The sequence below is a fragment of the Symphalangus syndactylus genome, chromosome 6 (genome assembly GCF_028878055.3).
Source record: "Symphalangus syndactylus isolate Jambi chromosome 6, NHGRI_mSymSyn1-v2.1_pri, whole genome shotgun sequence".
NCBI classification, from domain to species: Eukaryota; Metazoa; Chordata; class Mammalia; order Primates; family Hylobatidae; genus Symphalangus; species Symphalangus syndactylus.
The window spans coordinates 146,655,654-146,674,138 of record NC_072428.2 but is presented as its reverse complement, the minus strand read 5'-3'; the positions used below and the strand labels follow the sequence as shown (position 1 = coordinate 146,674,138).

The 18,485-nt window shown below is 44.8% G+C and overlaps 1 protein-coding gene across 1 annotated transcript in view; it reads right to left on the bottom strand.

Annotated features, from left to right (window-relative positions):
• Positions 1-16,929, bottom strand: part of UBE3C (ubiquitin protein ligase E3C) — a 135,582-nt gene extending 118,653 nt beyond the window's left edge. Inside the window, exon 1 of the mRNA XM_055269810.1 lies at positions 16,517-16,929. Coding sequence (XP_055125785.1) covers positions 16,517-16,582 — 66 coding nt within the window. The 5' untranslated portion in view covers positions 16,583-16,929. The remainder of the gene's footprint in view (positions 1-16,516) is intronic.
• Positions 16,930-18,485: the final 1,556 nt, after the last annotated feature.

Here is an 18,485-nt window from a genome sequence, read left to right as displayed (position 1 = left end):
CGAGACCAGCCCAGGCAACGTAGTGTATTTTCGTCTCTACGAAAAATACAAAAATTAGCCGGGGGTGGTAACGCGCGCCTGTAGTCCCAGCTACTTGAAAGGCTGAGGCACAAGAATCGCTTGAACCTGGGAGGTGGAGGCTGCAGGGAGCCGAGGTCATGCTACTGCACTCCAGCCCAGGTGACAGAGCGGGACTCTGTCTCAAAAAAAAAAACAAAAACCAAAAAAGAACTGGGGGTGTGAGGAGTGGAGGTGAAAGGCAAGAAAACTTCTAGTATTTTATTTGAATTTTTACATTCCCATTTGAATGATTATCCATGTACTTATAATATTTCCTTTTTTAGAATAAAGTAATAACAAAGCAATATGAGAAAAAGTTCTAAAAACAGCTCAATACAATGAGCAGTAAGTTCACCACTGAGTGGCTGGGAGGAAAGGGGCAAGTAAGGTACCAGGAGAAAGCACTTTGATTCTGAAAAAGGACTAAACTTCCTATTGATTAACAAGTTTTTGGTTGCAATTTATTGTACTCTTAGTTGAAAACATTCTTATCTTTTAAATTATGCAGATGTAGAACCCGTAGGGATGCCTAGTAGCAATTACAGACAAGGTCCATCAAACACCCAAAGGGTCTCCGAAAAGACCAAGGCCATCATCCTGACAGTGTGCTCCCTGCTGTAACTACCCACCAATGTGAAATCCACAGTGAGCACAGCCAACTGCCCTGGGTGCCTGTGGAGCTTTAGGTACTATCCTTATCTTCTCTGAACGTTAAATATGACCAAACCTTACAAACGCCATTTACCAAGGTGATTTTTTTTTTAATTTTAAAATGTGGGTTTTTAATTTTAATGTGAATTTACACAGCATAACTAAGTGGCATATCACTGAGACTATTTTGATAGCTTGTTTTTCTTCCCTTTTTATTCAGAACATTTTTAGTACTCTCAAAGAAAGAATTACTGTTATTCTTTGGGTAGAATTTTTGGTATTCATTTCTATAACTCTTATGTACATGAATAATATAGTTTTATCAACATTAAAGACATCACAAGTGATTTTCTTTTCTTTTTTTTTTTGTCTTACCAAGATGATTATAATGGGGGGAAAATGCTTTCTTCACTAAATAAATTTAGTGGTAACAAAGTTTATTCTTTATTTGAAATAGTAAAGCGTACATAGTTTAAATCAGATTTCATTAAACCCTCAGAATAAAATTTTTATGTTAAAAAACCAGAGTGAATGTCAAAGTAAATTTAAGTAACTTCCAAAAGACCTCACGCCCAAATTAATTGCTAACCATTTACAGAATGATTGTTAGCGTGTTTGTAAATATCTTGATTTAAAAAAAAAAAAACTGTGAGGTTTTTGTTTCACCTATTTGGCTTATCTTCCATTAACAATCTACTCCATTTACACAGAATTATCAGCTTCACATCTGTTTCAGTTCAGTATTTTCTGGCTCTCAGGCACTAACATAATGCTAGCCATTTTATACACTTCAAAGAATATTGCCTTTGAGTAAGGGAAAATGTTAACATTTGTGAATAATGCAAAAGCTACAGTGTGTGTGTGTGTGTGTCTGTGTGTGTGTGGATGGGGTGGGATTCTTTCTTGCAGACCTACATGAAATAAGAACCTCTATGAAAATATGAGAACCACCAATTTCACATATGCAAAACATACTTAAAGGTGCATCATCATAAGCCACTAAAAATCATATTTATAAAACATAATGCACAATGTGATGCAAATTCAAAAGAAATTTTTTTAAATGCTAGGAAAATATTTGACCATTTACCATCACAAAGATGGGAAAAAAACCTGACTATGCATTAACAGCATTTCATTTCTAAGGGATGGGTAGGGTTCCAATAGGTAATTATTACATTTCAGTATATCCTACATTTCCAATTATAAATATTATTTTATAATCATAAGAGCTCATTTTTAAAAATAAAGTCTAACTGACTACAACCAGTTATAGATTTCTTTGTTCCTTCTCCACTCCTTCTGCTTCACTTGACTAGAGAAAAAATGAAGTATCCAATGCAAAACGCAATCATTTAAATATCACAATATACACCAAGAGACTTTCTTTTCTTACCTCAGAATTGTGTCATAAATAAGGCACTATTTTAATAGCAAAACTCTAAAGACAATTTATATGTATCCATTGATAGGAAAGTGGTTATATTAAGTATCAAACTATGCTATGGAATATTATATACCATGAAAAATAACAAAATATAAAGATGCTGATAGGGAATCACTAAGACATTTTGTTGAGGTGAAAAAGCAATATGAGCTCTCATTTTAACTGAAAATGAGAGGGGAGGACATGTTTATGTTTAGGCTTGTTCTGAAAGGATACTGAGAAAATAATAGTGGGAAGTTAGGGGGTTCAGTGAGAAGATGATTTCATGGATGCTCTTTAGAAGGTCTGACCTTTTATCTTTCTTTTTTTTTTTTAGACAGAATCTCGAACTGTTACCAGGCTGGAGTGCAGTGGTGTGATCTTGGCTTACTGTACCCTCCACCTCCCAGGTTCAAGCAATTCTCCGCCTCAGCCTCCCAGGTAGCTGGGATTACAGCCACCTGCCACCACACCTGGCTAATTTTTGTATTTTTAGTAGAGACGGGATTTCACCATCTTGGCCAGACTGGTCTGAACTCCTGACCTCGTGATCCACCCGCCTCGGCCTCCCAAAGTGCTGAGATTACAGGTGTGAGCCACCGTGCCCGGCCTATCATTTTTTTTAAAACAGAAAAAGTTAACTTTTTTTTTTTCCCCAGACAGGGCCTTGCTCTGTCACCCAAGCTGGAGTGCAGTGGCGCGGTCTTGGCTCACTCACTGCAACCTCGCCCCCACCCCACCAAGCCATCCTCCCACCTCAGCCTCCCGAGTAACTGAAATCACAGGTGCATACCACCATGCCCGTTTTTTGTGTGTGTGTTTTTTTTTGTATTTTTAGTATAGGTGAGATCTCACCATGTTGCCCAGCTGATCTGGAACTCCTGGGCTCAAGGCATCTGCCTGCCTTAGCCTCCCAGAGTGCCGGGAGGAAAAGTTAACTTTTTAAAAAGGCCACTGACTGCAGAGTAGAAATGTAATCATTCTTAGAGCAAGGAAGATTCGTGATAATCTAGTTTGGCTTTATCATTATCAAGAATTATGACTTTCTGGCCGGCCGTGTGGCTCACACCTGTAATCCCAACACTTGGGATTACTTGGGGAAGCCAAGGTGGGAGGATCAATTGAGCTCAGTTCAAGACCAGCCTGCGCAACATCATGAGACCTTGACTCTGTTAAAAACAAATTAAAAAGAGAATTATGACTTTCCCATTACATGATACAATAAAGAAAAGCCCAGAAAAGATGAACAGCTAAGTCACAGACAGTTGGTTCCAGAGTTAACATTTTTTTTTTCAAGGTTACACTTTCTAAAATTTCCCCTTTTGCAGTAAAGGGGTTTCACAGTAGCAAGATGTGATGTGAACCATGCTAACTGCCAACAATCTAGCGTCTACTAACACATCTTTAAAATAATATGTAAAAAACTGAACAATTTTGTTTTGTTTTGTTTTTGAGAGGGAGTCCCACTCTTTCATCCAGGCTGAAGTGAAGTGGTGCGATCTCTGCTCACTGCAACCTCTGCTCCCCTGGAGTTCAAGCCATTCTCCGGCCTCAGCCTCCCAAGTAGCTGGGATTACAGGCGCCCGCCACCATGCCTGGCTAATTTTAGTATTTTTAGTAGAAACAGGGTTTCGCCATGTTGGCTAGGCTGGTCTCAAACTCCTGACCTCACGTCTCCATGGTTGGACACCTTTGCCCATGCTGTCCCTCTAACTGGTAACAGTAATGTTAACATGTAAATAGTCCTAAGAATCCTACCCAGTCCAGCACACAAACACTGATGCTTGCTTGGGGTTCTGGAAATAGGATACACACACGGTACTAGAACAGAAGGTGAACAAACTTCTGGGTACAAGGCTGTGCAGAAGTGTTCTCATATGACGGCCACTTTACTGTGATGCTCCACTGCTTCTCACTTCTCACCTCTCCTCCCTCTCATGACGTGGCTACCTCCTGCTCCACGGTTGTCATGGTGACAAACCAAGGACTGACTGACTCCAAAATCATTGACTCCCCTTGGTCCAACTGCATAGCCCCCTCTTCTCTCCAAGGGCAAATGGATTAAAAAGCTAAATGATCTAAATCTGTGAGTTTGCATTGTTACAAAAAATTACTCCTTACAGTTCTACTAGGCTTTTTTGAGGAAGATACTTAAACGGCTTAATAGTATTTCAGGCAGGATAATGCAGGAAGCTAAACATTTCCAAGCAGCATAAGGGAGAAGGTAACAGTTCACAAGAAAAGCCAGCACGTGATCAGGAGGGCTCATCTAGAAAAATAGCATTTTAAGTCAGTTCTCTATTTACTTGTTTTTTAAGCTGCTCCTAGTTTGACAATTTCTTACATTTCCAAAGAGCTACACAATCTTCTCCCAGTGAACTCACATTCACCAAAATGTATGTTGACAATGCTTGCTTTTTAACTCACTGTGTTGTTATTTATGTAGCCAATAACTACTGATACAGAAGGTAAGAGATAAGAAGGAAAACCACAATTTTTAACTCCTAATAGGCTGAGACAGAAAACATAGCATATTTGTTTTGCAGTGCTAGCATTTACGACTAAGCTAAAACTGAAGTTCCCTTCTACGGTGGCTTTAGGATTATGTCCACAAATGCTTTGCTACTGCTTCCCTTCAGGAGGTGGAGCCCGATTCCCCTCACCCCGACAGTGGGCTGGACAAATACACTATGACCAAAGTCACAGTGTGTGGCTTTGAGACGGCCAGTCACCACAGGCTTTGCCCTTCCTCCCTGTTCTGTCTGGTCAGCAGCTTAGCGGGAAGCCAGCTGCCATGAGGACACGGTATCCCTAAGGAGCCCCGCAGGCGGCCGAGAACTGACTCTCCTGCCAACGGCCAGCACTAACTTCCAGGCTTGTGAACGGGCCAGCCCCGAAGTAGATCCAGATGCCTGCCCCAGAGAACTGACCAAGGTAACAAAAATGTATTGCTTTAAGCTCTATTACACAGCAGTAAGCAACTAGTATCTTTCTTTTATTCAATGGAAATTAAGAAACTGGGAAAGTAGCTATCTTGACTGTTCAGATTAACATAATTTAAATGCAGACTGCCATACTGTTTTGTAATCTACTTATTTCCATTAACAATAAATCATGTTCATAAATACAAATATGTTAATAATAAATTAATGATAGACATTAATACACATCATGACCTCTTTAAATGGCTGCACAGTATTTCACTGCATTGTTATATCAATGGTTATTTAACAAATGTCCCGTATTTAGACATGTAGGCTGTTTCAGTATTTTTCAGTATTATAAGTAATGCCATAAATCATCTTTCCCATGCATCTTCTCCTATGCATATTAGTTCACTAGAATAAACTTTTACGTTTCTAAATGTAGAAATTTGTTCTACTGGATTAGAGGGGACATATCTTGTTAGACTCTTTTTTTTTTTTTTGAGACAGAGTCTTGCCCTGTCACCCAGGCTGGAGAGCAGTAGTATGATCTCAGCTCACTGAAACCTCTGCCTCCCAGGTTCAAGCGATTCTCCCACCTCTGCCTCCCGAGTAGCTGAGATTACAAGCAGGTGCCACCACGCTCAGCTAATTTTTTGTATTTTTAGTAGAGATGGGGTTTCACCACGTTGGCCAGGCTGGTCTGGAACTCCTGACCTCAAGTGATCTGCCAGCCTCCACCTCCCAAAGTGCTCGGATTACAGGCATGAGCCACCATGCCCGGCCTTGTTAGACTCTTGATAAATCTGTTATAAACAACCCTAGGTAGGTTGTGCCCAGTGTCTGTACGCCCTCAGCAACAGCAGGCATTACGACCTGTAATTTGACCACCATCGAAGGTGATGGGCTATGGAAAACATGGCTTCTCCTTCATGCTGACAAATGGTAAAGGGAGGCATTTGGAGGCCTGAGACAGGAGGACAGGGACTTGCAGAAAGCAGCTGCTTTAAGGGCAGTATAAAACAGGGGTCAAAGAATAAGATGCCCCACTTCCAAATTCCTAGGTGCCTACATTCTATAATAGAAGAATTAAAGAAAAGTCACAGAGGGAAACTTCTTATAGCTTCTGCAAGAACTTCTTTTGAGGCTATTCTATGGTCTTATGAGACCATCTATTTTTTAAACTTTTAAGGACCCTAGCTGGCAATTCACACTGTAACTCAAGAAAATCAGCACACATTCAAGTGGTTAAAGCCAAGTAGGGGATATCATGAGGCAAGCCAGATGCCTAAGGCACAAATTTAAGGAGGCACTCACTCTCAGGGATGTGCCAGTGCAGGGTCAGCCTGTGCATGAACCTGAGAGTAAGCGCCTCCTTAAATACTGTATGGTGTTTTACCCACCTCCCCGTAGGCCCAGATTTAATGTCCAAAGAAAATGAGACAATTAGTCTCAAGTCTCACTCCTTCCATTCCGCTTGGTTTCTATTTTTAAAAATCGGTTGAATTCCTGGCCGGGCATAGTGGCTTACGCCTGTAATACCAGCACTTTGAGAGGCTGAGGTGTGTGGATCATCTGAGGTCAAGAGTTCGAGACCAGCCTGACCAAGATGGTGAAACCCCTGTCCCTACTAAAAATAGAAAAATTAGCTGGGTGTGGTGGCAGGCACCTGTAATCCCAGCTACTTGGGAGGCTGAGGCAGGAGAATTGCTTGAACCTGGGAGGCGGAGGTCGCAGTGAGCCGAGATCGTGCCTCCAGCCTGGGCGACAAGAGCAAAACTCTATCTCAAAAAACAAAAAAAGAATTCTTAACCTTATCTATAGCAGGGAACTACAGTCTTTTGCTCCTATATGTAAAGGATACAGCATAACTGTATTCAAAGGAACAAATGCAGTGTTGCTAAATAACACCAGTCCTGACAGTCAATTAACATTTTCAGAGCCAGGCTGGGGTTGAGTAGTGGCAAGCCTGGAGTTCCAGCTCCTCAGGAGGCTGAGGCAGGAGAATCGCTGGAGACCAGGAGTTTGAGGCTGCTGTGCACTATGATCATGCCTGTGAATAGCTACTGCACTCCAGCCTGGGTGACACAGTGAGGCTCTGTCTCTTAAAGGGGAAAAAAAAAAAAAAAAAAGAACTAATTTGATCTTAGAAAATATTTTGACTTTATTTGATGCCAGATCTGTAAAAAAAAGTTTTTATGTTCCACTGCAATGTATATGGAGCATTATACTATCACATGCATTACACGCCTGCTTTTTAAAACAAAATAGCACAAAACGTTTTAAGTTAAAATATTCTAGGTAATCCCTTCAATTATGTAACAGAGGGCAGTTTTATAAAGCTAAGCAATCAAGTTCTTATCATCTTAACAGTCTAGACCTATCATAGGGGAGGAATTAAAACTAGTGTAATTGAGGCCAAGCATGGTGGCTCACACCCGTAATCCCAGCACTTTGCGAAGCTGAGGTGGGCAGATCACTTGAGGCCAGGAATTCAAGGCCAGCATGGCCAACATGGTGAAACCCCATCTCTACTAAAAATACAAAAAAAATTAGCCAGGCCTGGTGGTGGGAGCCTGTAATCCCAGCTACTTGGGAGGCTGAGACAAGAGAATCACTTGAATTCGGGAGATGGAGGTGGCAGTGAGATCGCACCACTGTACTCCAGGCACTCCAGCCTAGGTGACAGAAGGAGTCTCTGTCTCAAAAAAACCAAACCAAAACAAAAAACTATAGTAATTGGTTTTGGTAGGCCCTAGAGTATCCTCATTCCATAAGGCCAGTATCACCCTAATACCAAACCAGACAAAGACATCACAAAAACACCCTAAACTGATGTCCCTCATCAAAAGAGATGCAAAAATCCTGAACAAAATACCAACAAGCTCAATCTAACAACATATACAAAGAATTATGCATCACAATCAAGTGGGATTTATCCCAGATACGCAATACAGACTCAATATTCCAAAATGACTTAATGTGATCCATCATATCCACAGGCCGCAGAAGGAAAATCACATAACATTAACAGATATAGAAAAAGCATCTGACAAAACCCAACCTTCATTCATGATAAAAATTCTGCAAACTAGGAATAGAGGGGAATTTCCCCAATTTGATAAAGAATATCTACCAAAAAACCCACCAAACATCATACTTTATGATGAGAAACTCAAAGCTTTCCCACTAAGATTAAGAACAAGGCAAGTTCTCACCACTCCTTTTCAACTATAATCCTACCTAATGCAATAAGACAATAAAACACATTGCTTTCTGATGGTCTTAGAAAAGAAAAAAGAAAAAAAGGCATACAGATCAGGAAGGAAGAAATACAACTGTCTTTGGTTGCAAATGAAATTATCTGTGCAGAAAATTCCAAATATCAACCAAAAAACCGCTCCTGGAACTAAGTGATTATAGCAAGATTTCAGGACATAAGGTTAGTACATGAAAGTCAATTGCTTCTCTACAAATAAGCAATGAACTGGAAAGTGAAACTGAAACACAATACCATTCACATGAGCACCCCTCAAAAATACTTAGGTATAAACCTAACAAAATATGTATAAGGTATATATAAGGAAAATTATATAACCAATGAAAGAAATAAAAGAACTAAACGAATTAAGAGATAGTCCATATTCATGGATAGGAAGGCTCAACACTGTCAAGACTTTAGTTCTTCCCAACTTGATCTACCAATTCAACGCAATCCCAATCAAAATTCCACAGGTTTTTTTTTTTTTTTCTGTGAATTATCAACAAACTGACTCTTTCTTATGGAGGGACAAAAGATCCAGAATAACCAACACAATGCTAAAGAAGAAGGAAGTCGAAGGACTCACACTACCAGACTTCAATGCTTACTATGGTTGGGTGCGGTGTCTCACGCCTGTAACCCCAGCACTTTGGGAGGCCGAGGCAGGTGGATCACTTCAGGTCAGGAGTTCAAGACCAGCCTGGCCAACATGGTGAAATCCCGTTTCTACTAAAAACACAAAAATTAGCCAGGTGTGGTGGCACATGCCCATAATCCCAGCTTCTCAGGATGCTGAGGTAGAAGAACCACTTGAACCCAGAAGGCAGAGGTTGCAGTGAGCCGAGATCACACCACTGCACTCCAGCCTGGGCAACAGGAGACTCTCTCTCAAATAAAAATGTTTAGTTTAATATATATACTAAGTAGTATAGTTTACTATAAATCTGTTACAGTAATCAAGATGGTATGGTATTGACAAAAGGGAGAGAGATCAATGGAGGAGAGAATAAAGCCATAACAGCGCTTAGAAACAGATCCATAAAGGCCAGACACAGGTGCTCATGCCTGTAATCCCAGCACTTTGGGACGCCGAGGCGGGCAGATCACAAGGTCAGGAGTTCGAGACCAGCCTGACCAACATGGTGAAACCCCGTCTCTACTAGAGTAGCCAGGTGTGGTGGTGCACGCCTGTAATCCTAGCTACTCGGGAGGCTGAGGCCGGAGAACTGCTTGAACCCAGTTGACGGAGGTTGAAGTGAGCCGAGATTGCGCCACTGCATTCCAGCCTGGGAGACAGAGCGAGACTCCGTGTCAAAAAAAAAAAAAGAGAGAGAAATAGATCCATAAAAATATAGCCAACTGATCTTTGACAAAGGAGCAAAGGCAGGCATTCAATGGAGTCGGGGAATGTCTTTTCAGAAATGGTGCTAACTGGACATCCACAAACAAAAAAACTTCAAAAATTAAAAATCTAGACACAGATTTTATATCCTTCACAGAAATTAATTCAAAATGGATCAGAGACCTAAATGTAAAATACAAAATTATAAGACTACTAGAATATACGAGAAAATCTAGGTTACCTTGGCTTTGGTAATGACTTTTTAGACACAAGGCCAGAAGCAAGATCCATGAAAAAAACACTGGTTAGCTGGACTTCATTAAAATTCAATAGTTATCCAATGTCACAAATGTACCACACAGATACAAGATGTAAATAACAGGAAACAGCGTGCAGCAGAGAGGAAGTTTTGAGGACTCTATTATAGTTTCCCATCAATTATTCTGTAAACCTTAAACTACTCTAAAAAAAAAAAGCCCATTAATTGATAAAAAATAAAGCAAAAAGAAATGAGCTGTCAAGCCATGAAGAGAGCCTTAAATGCATATTACTAAGTGAAAGAAACTAATCTGAAAAGATTACATACTATATGATTCCAACTAGATGACATTCTGGAAAAGGCTAGAGTAGAAACAGTCAAAAGATCAGTGGTTGCCAGGTGTTACAGGGATGGGAGGGACGGATGAATATGCAATGAGGATTTCTTTCTCTTTTCTTTTTTAAAAGAGTATCACTCTCGTCGCCTAGGCTGGAGTTCAATGGCGCGATCTCAGCTCACTGCAATCTCCGCCTCTCAGGTTCAAGCAATTCTCCTGCCTCAGCCTCCGGAGTAGCTGCAATTACAGGCACCTGCCACCACGCCTGGCTAATTTTTGTATTTTTAGTAGAGACAGAGTTTCCCCATGTTGACCACTCTTGACTCCAGGTGATCCACCCTCCTTGGCCTTCCAAAGTGCCGGGCCTCCTCCTTTTTTCTTTTTTTTTGGAGACAGAGTCATGCTCTGTCACCCAGGCTGGAATGCGGTGGCGCGATCCAGGCTCACTGCAACCTCCACCTCCAGGGCTCAAGTAATTCTCCTGCTTCAGCCTCCCACACCCAGCTAATTTTTTGTATTTTTAGTAGTAATGGGGTTTCACCATGTTGGCCAGGCTGGTCTCAAACTCCTGACTGCCCGCCTCGGCCTCCTAAAGTGCTGGGATGTGGGTGGCATGAGCCACCACACCTGGCCAGCACTGAGGATTTCTAGGGCAACGACACTCTTCTGTATAATGCTGTAAGGGTAGATACATGCCATCATATATTTGTCAAAACCTACACAATGCAGAACACACAGCGTGAACCTGAATGTACACTATGGACTTCAATTAATAATAACACATCAACATTGGTTTATCAATTGTAACCAATGATCCACATTAATGCCAGATGCTAGTAATAGAGAAAAGTGAGGTGAGGGAGACGAGGCATATGGGAACCCTACCCTTGCTTGATTGTAAACCTGAAACTGCTCTAAAAAAGTCTTTTTTTTTAAAAAAAAGCACTGGACAAACATTAAAGTGATCTTAATTCTACTCCCACCATTGTCAGATCTATGAAAACTTACAAATTTTCAGTTCCTCCGGTCTACAAACTTTTCTATATCCATATTCATCCCTAGCTTCTTTAAGTCTCAAAATATTTCCCATTGCCTGCTCACACTCAGTTCTCCCCTCTCTCGGGTATTCTCGAAGACTCTGAAAGTTATGCCACTCCTGTCTTCCCCGTATTTTTAACCCCCATCCTTCCCAGTCTATAAACTTGTTTTCCCCGTCCCCTAAAACAGACAAAACTCTTTCCGAGACACCGAATTTCCCTCTATCATCCAATCTTCTGGTTCTTTTCAAAAAAAGGTCTACACTGTTGCCTCGCCCCTGCCTTATTTTTTTAAGAGATGGGGTCATGCTGTGTCGCCTAGGCTGGAGTGCTATGGCATGATCACAGCTCACTGCAGCCTTGAACTCCCGGGCTCCGGCAATCCTCCCGCCTCAGTCTTCGGTGTGGCAGACTGTAGGCGTGCACCACAGCATCCGGCCTATGTTCGGCCCTGTTTGTGACTTCCCATTCACTCTCCCATGTGCTATGCTCTTGACTTCCAACTCTGACCTACCCTACCGAATATGCTCAAATCACCCAATTCTTCCCAGCTCTGCAGTCAGTGGACTCACTGTGTCTGTGCAGCACTTGGCATTGCCTGTCACTCCTCCCTCCTTGAGATTCACTCCCCGGACAGCGCTCTCCTCCACTCCCGGAGGTGTGACTCTTTTGTAAGCACCCCCAACTCCCACACGTATTAAATGTTGCAGTACCTCACGAGTCCCACCCTGTCCCAAACTCGAAGTCCTCTTAGGGAACTGTGTTCGAAGCCACCAGTCTGTTGATAACCCCCAAATCTGCATCTCTAGCCCAGATTCCTTCCTGTGTCTGTCCCACAGGAACTCAGGCATTCAGTCAACAACCACTGCCTGCTTCTTGAAGAATCTACACCAGCCCTCAGGTGCACCTAGACTGCTCCATTTGAACCAAGCCTCCAAGCCCTCCTCAGACTGAGCTTATCAGGTGGAAACATGACCCAGGCCAATCAGACTTTCCTCTCCTGAAAACTGGTAATTATGATCAAACTTTCTTGACGCTTAAGCTAGGAAACCATGTGTGAGAAATGGAGAAAGCCAGTCTGCAGAGCCAGGAATGAAGGAGACAGAAAGAAGGGAGTGCACCCAGCTCCTGGAGAAAGACAAGCGAGTCCTGTGGTGGTGATAACCTGCTATCTGGGTGTTTCTGACTTTTCTATTCTGTCATACACGCCTACCTTTCACAAACTTGTTTTTGTTTCTTTTTGTTTTGCCTACTAAGCCAGTTTTAGTCCATATCTGTACTTGAAATCAGATGACCCCATGATATTCTTCTATACACTACCAAGAAAAACATATCCCCAATTAAACCGCATCATGCTATCATTGTGTATCCCGATGTCAGAAATATTTAAAGGTAGAAATCAGTGTGACTTAAAAAAAACATTTGGGGATGAGCGCGGTGGCTCATACCTGTAATCCCAGCACTTTGGGAGGCCGAGGCAGGCAGATCGCCTGAGGTCAGGAGTTCGAGACCAGCCTGACCAACATAGAGAAACCCCATCTCTACTAAAAATACAAAATTAGCCGGGCGTGGTGGTGCATTGTAATCCCAGCTACTCAGGAGATTGAGGCAGGAGAATCACTTGAACCCGGGAGGCGGAGGTTTGCGGTGAGCCAAGATCGTGCCATTGCACTCCAGCCTGGGCAACACTGCACTCCAGCGTCAGTGAAACTCCATCTAAAAAAAAAAAAAATTCAACTTTTATTTTAGATTCAGGGGGTCCCTATGCAGGTTTGTTACAAGAATATACTGCATGACGCTGAGGTTTGGGGTATGAATGATCCCATCACCCAGGGAGTGAGCACAGTAACCAACAGGTAGTTTCCCAGCCCTTGTCCCCATCCCTCTTTCTCCTCCTCTAGTAGTCCCTGGTGTCTATCGTCCCCATCTTTATGTCCATGTGTAATCAATGTTTAGCCCCCCAAAGTGACTTTGAATCAATGGAATCCAATCTACATGTAATCCACACACCCCAGCTCCATGAACCTGGAATGCATTCTTGTCTTCCACCCATCCTAATTACACCCATCCTTCAGGACTAAGCTCCAAACAATTCTACTTTTTCTGAATCAGGACCAAGGGAAATTTAGAATGTAGCAATTACTCTCTATTGTTATTTAATTTTTAATTGCTTGTCTTATCTGCCCAACAAGATTATAAACTTCTTCAAGTCAGACTTGTCGTACACAGATCTATACAAATAATAAATACTAAAAGTATGTAATTTGAAAAAAGAAAAAGGTTATTCAAAGGTGGTAACTACTCCATTTTCCACTAAGATCCAGAAAGGGAAGATTTTAAATAATAATTTAAGACATGAGAAAAGGGTCACTATAACTTTTCATTTTTCCAACAAGGGAAGGGACTTATGTGGCAGTCAAAGAGAATTCAGGAAAATAAGCATATGTAGGTGCTCAACATAATTATTTGTCAGGAAACAAAATTAAAACCACAAAGAAACTACATTCTCACTAAAATTAAAGGAATTGCAATATCAAGTGCTCACAAGGATGTGGAAACCTGGACACCTTCAGATGCTGTGGGCATGCGACGTGGGGAAACTGTGGCAGCGGTGTGCACAACAGCTGAACATACATATAATCTAGGACCCAGCACAAGAGTATTATGTGCACCAAAAGGCACACACAGCAAACGCCTGTAAGAAAATAGAATCAACCATGGTGCGTTAACACAAAGGGCAATGCCGTGCACCGAGGCAGATGGAATCTGCCTCTGAGACAGAAGCCGAGCCAAGGAAGCCAGGCACAAAGGACAAGGTGCGAGTGGCTCCATGCCCCTGAAGTTCAACAGGTAACGCTCATCTACAGTAACGGAAGTCAGAAGGACAGTCACCTTTGTGGGGCTGGAATACACACATATACGGCATAATGATCTCTCAGTCTGTCGACAACAGACCACATACACACCGTGGTCCCATAAGATTGTAATTTGTATTTTTACTGTATCTATGTTTGGATGCACAAATATTCACCATTGCATTAAGAGTTGCCTACAGTATTCAGTACAGAAACACACTGTCCAGGTGTGCAGCACAGGAGCCAACGGGCTGTACCAAGCAGCTAGGTGGGTAGTGGGCAACACCAGCTAGTTTGTGTTAAGTGCACTCCAGGATGGTCCCACAACAACCAATTGGCCTGGTGACAGTGTCCCCGCTTTAAGTCACATATGACTGTAATGAATGGGTGAGAGTGCAAGGGAGCCTCTGGAATGCTGGGGACGGTCTTCCTTTGATATGAGTGGTGTTCCATCTACAGGAGAGTGTTCATATGCAAAAATCCTTCAAGCTGTACATATAGCTGGCTCCCCACCCAGATTCCTTAACCAGGCCAGGGCACCCATGCCCCAGCTGCTGCCAGTTTCTGCTAAGGGCTCTTTACTGCCATCTCTCCCAGAAGAATGGCCCTCGGCTCAGGGTTAGCAGTGCCACACTCCCACCCTCATCCCGGAGGGGCAGCAGCCTGCAGCCACCAACCCCTCTGCCGCAATTAGGGCCAATTGTACCATGCTCCTGGTGAGATGGGGCTAAAGCTAGCCTCCAGCTGAGACGCCTTTTCCTTCCCTACCCAGCTTCCCTCACGCCCTTCCTCCTCAATTTCACTTGCACAAGGATCTCTTTGGTGTTTGTGAACCTGACTGTATCTTAAGTTATACCTCAATAAAAAGTGTTTTGTTTTTAAAGGGGTGATTGTTTTACACAGGCTTGTGCTACCTTCCCTTGAGATTCTGATCAACAGTTAAGAAATCTCACTCCCTCAGAGCAGAGATGCACTCCTTGGTGAAAAGAGACCAACATCCATAGCCCGTGGGGTGTTCCTGCCTGCAACAGAGGCCGCGTGGCGCTGTGTAAATGGCATGGAGTCTCAGGTGGTCTGCCACTAGCTTGCTGTGTGACTGTGCACTCGTTCAAATGCTCTGCAGCTCACCTTCCGAACTTGTAAGCAACGCGATTTGGCCCTGGGATTCTCTGAAGTCTCTTCTAACTGTAGAAATCCTTTGATCTCATAAGAAATTTTCATTAACGTGGAAGCCCCTAAGTGCTACCACGCCCACCCTTAACTGCACAGTACTTAGTTCCGGAGCACAAGTGACTTCCAAGCAATCACCATCACACAAACCTCAAAGCTTAAAAATTATCAGCACACTTCTCTCCCAACTCTTTACCCAGGTTCCCTTCTACCCTCAGAAACCACCAAACACAGCCCCACAGCACAATCTTAATAATAGCAGTTCCTCCTTGGCCTGCCAGCACCCACTCCGCGTTATGTGCCTACCTGGTGGTTGTGATATACAGAATATACTGATGGACAAGAAAAACTAGGTGAAGCATTTTAAAGAACATTTCAGAAATAATGGGAAGGGGTGGGAAGGGAGGGGCGGGAACAAGACCACACAGTGTTCAACAACTTAGCGGTTCCAGTGAACCAAGCGATGCCCGTCTTCAGGGACAGACAGCTGGAAATCCTAGACTAGAATAACAGAGGCGTCATGGTTTGCCTACCCTTATCCTAAACAATTACCATGCGAACAACTTACGGTCGATCACAACAGATACAAGTCCGGAGTCTCTCCAGTTTCCCGGAGGCTGGTAGCGAATAATTGCCCTGGTTTTGGATTCAAACACGTGGCTATTCATGAGGCGTTCTGCCTCCACTTTAGATATTATCGACATCAGCAAATGCGTGCCATTCACCTTCTACAACCGAAAACGCCCTTCAGGTGGCATTCGAAAAGCAGCCACTCCCTGATGCCATGCGGGAGCGAGCATGGAAAGCGCATTTCTGAAAGGAAACACCCAGAAAGGCTAAGTTCACCTTGGGTGGCACAAAGCGTGCCAGGGTTCACCGGCCGCCTGCATGGAAGGCAGCCACGGCCAGCGCGCCCGGGTCCCGAAGCGCAGCGGACAGGCAAGGCCCCCACGGGCGCGGCCTGGAGTTCCAGCCAGTGAGGCCCCGAGTCCAGCCCTAAGTCCCAGCCAGAGTCCTGGCCCCAAGTCTCGGCTCCGAGTCCAACCCCGAGTCCCGGCCGCAGCGGCCCCGAGATACGGCGAGGAAGCCCGGAGTCCCGGCCAGGGAGCCCCCGAGTCCAACCCCGAGTCCCGGCCCCGAGCCCCGGCCGCGCAGGCCCCGAGCCGAGGGGGCCCCGCCAGCCCGGCCCTCACCTTCCTGCTCGCGCCGCCAAGGGACACCTTGGGCCGCGTCTTGAAGTCGCCTTCGAAGCTGAACATCCTGGCAGCCTAGCCCATGTGCGGGCGTCGCCGCCGCGGAAGCAGCCGGGCGGGCGGGGCACGGGGCGGGCTGGGAGGCTCTCGGCGCCCGCCCGCCCGGCCCGGGGCAGCGAGGACGCGGCGGCCGGGAAGCGACCCGGGCCCGCCCCCGGGCTGTAGCCTCCCAGCCCTGCCCTGGGGCAGGAGGGACGGCAACACTGGAGGGGCGGCCCTGCCTCGCCTGCCCCTCATCCACGCCGGCCACTGCTCGGGCCGCTGCAGGGGCGCCCAGCGGGCGGCAAACCCGGCGCTTGCACCTGGAACTGCCGCCTCGGGAAGCAAGATGGCGGTCAGCCGTCACTGCGTGCGCGGCCCTGCAGACGTGCGCGCCTCCGCCATCGACGGCACGGCGCTCTTCCCGGCGGCTCCGCCAGCGTGCGCGGCCCCGCAAGGCGCGCAGGAGCCTGGGGAGGAGGACGGTGAACCGCGCTGGGCACCCGGCGGAGTGGGCGGGGCCTGGTGCGTGTGGTGGGGGGGCGCGGCGGAGGGCGCGATGTGTTGGGTGCGGGGCGAGGTGCAGGAAAGGTGGCGTGCGAGGCATGGGCCGGGATGGGGTGCAGGGCAGGGTGCGGGGTGCAGGGCAGGGTGCGGGGTGCAGGGTGGGGTGCAGGGGCCGGCACCCGGAGCGGGCTGGGAGCGGCCAATCTGGTGCCAGTGAGTGAGGCGGGAAAGGAGCAGCTAGGCCCAGCGCCTCTGTTTACATCCCACCTGCTCTATGTCTATGACAGCACAGACGGACGTAAATATTTACCATGTACACAGACATGCGCAGATTTGCCTCATACATACACAGCACACATATGCATCAATATATACACACAGCATCAATACATATCAATATGTATCATGTACACATACCTGTGTATGCAAAAATATGCTCCTGGACTTACCATGGGGCTTTGTCCTGATAAACCCATCGTAAGATGAAAATATTGTAAGTTGAGAATGTATTTAATACTACAATAAACCCATTACAAAGTCAAAAAATTGTAAGTTGAGCCATTTTAAGTTGGGGACCACCTATACATAAACGTGTGTCTTGTATCCACACATACGTATACATAATATCTCATATATATATGCATATACATATATATCATACACGATTGAAACCAATTTCTAAAAATTGATTTTTGCTTGTATACAAGGTGTGCAACATGATGATTTCATAGACACATTGTGAAATGACTACCCTCTTTGTGTGTGTGCGGTAAGAGTACATAAAATCTACTCTCTTAGCAAAATTTCAACACACAATACGATATCATCTACAGTCCCCCTGCAGCCGAGCACGGTCGCTCACGCCGGTAATCCCAGCACTCTGGGAGGCCAAGGCGGGCAGATCACCTGAGGTTAGAAGTTCGAGACCAGCCTGGCCAACATGGTGAAACCCCATCTCTACTAAAAATACAAAAATTAGGCCGGCGTGGTGGTGCACGCCTGTAGTCCAAGCCACTCTGGAGGCTAAGGCAGGAGAATCGCTTGAACCCGGGAGGCGGAGGTTGCAGTGAGCTGCGATTGTGTTATTGCACTCCGGCCTGGATGACAAAGTGAGACTCCGTCTCAAAAAAAGAAAAAGAAATACAGTCCTGGCGCAACCTGTAATCCCAGCACTTTGGGAGGCCAAGGTGGGTGGATCACCTGAGGTCAGGAGTTTGAGACCAGCCTTGCCAACATGGGGAAACCCCGTCTCTACTAAAAATACAAAAATTAGCTGGGCATGGTGGCATGTTTATGTATAGGTGGTCCCCAACTTAAAGTTCTTCAACTTCTAGCTACTTGGGAGGCTGAGAAAAGAGATTCGCTTGAGCCTGCGAGGTGGAGGTTGCAATGAACTGAGATCGTGTCACTGTACTCTAGCCTG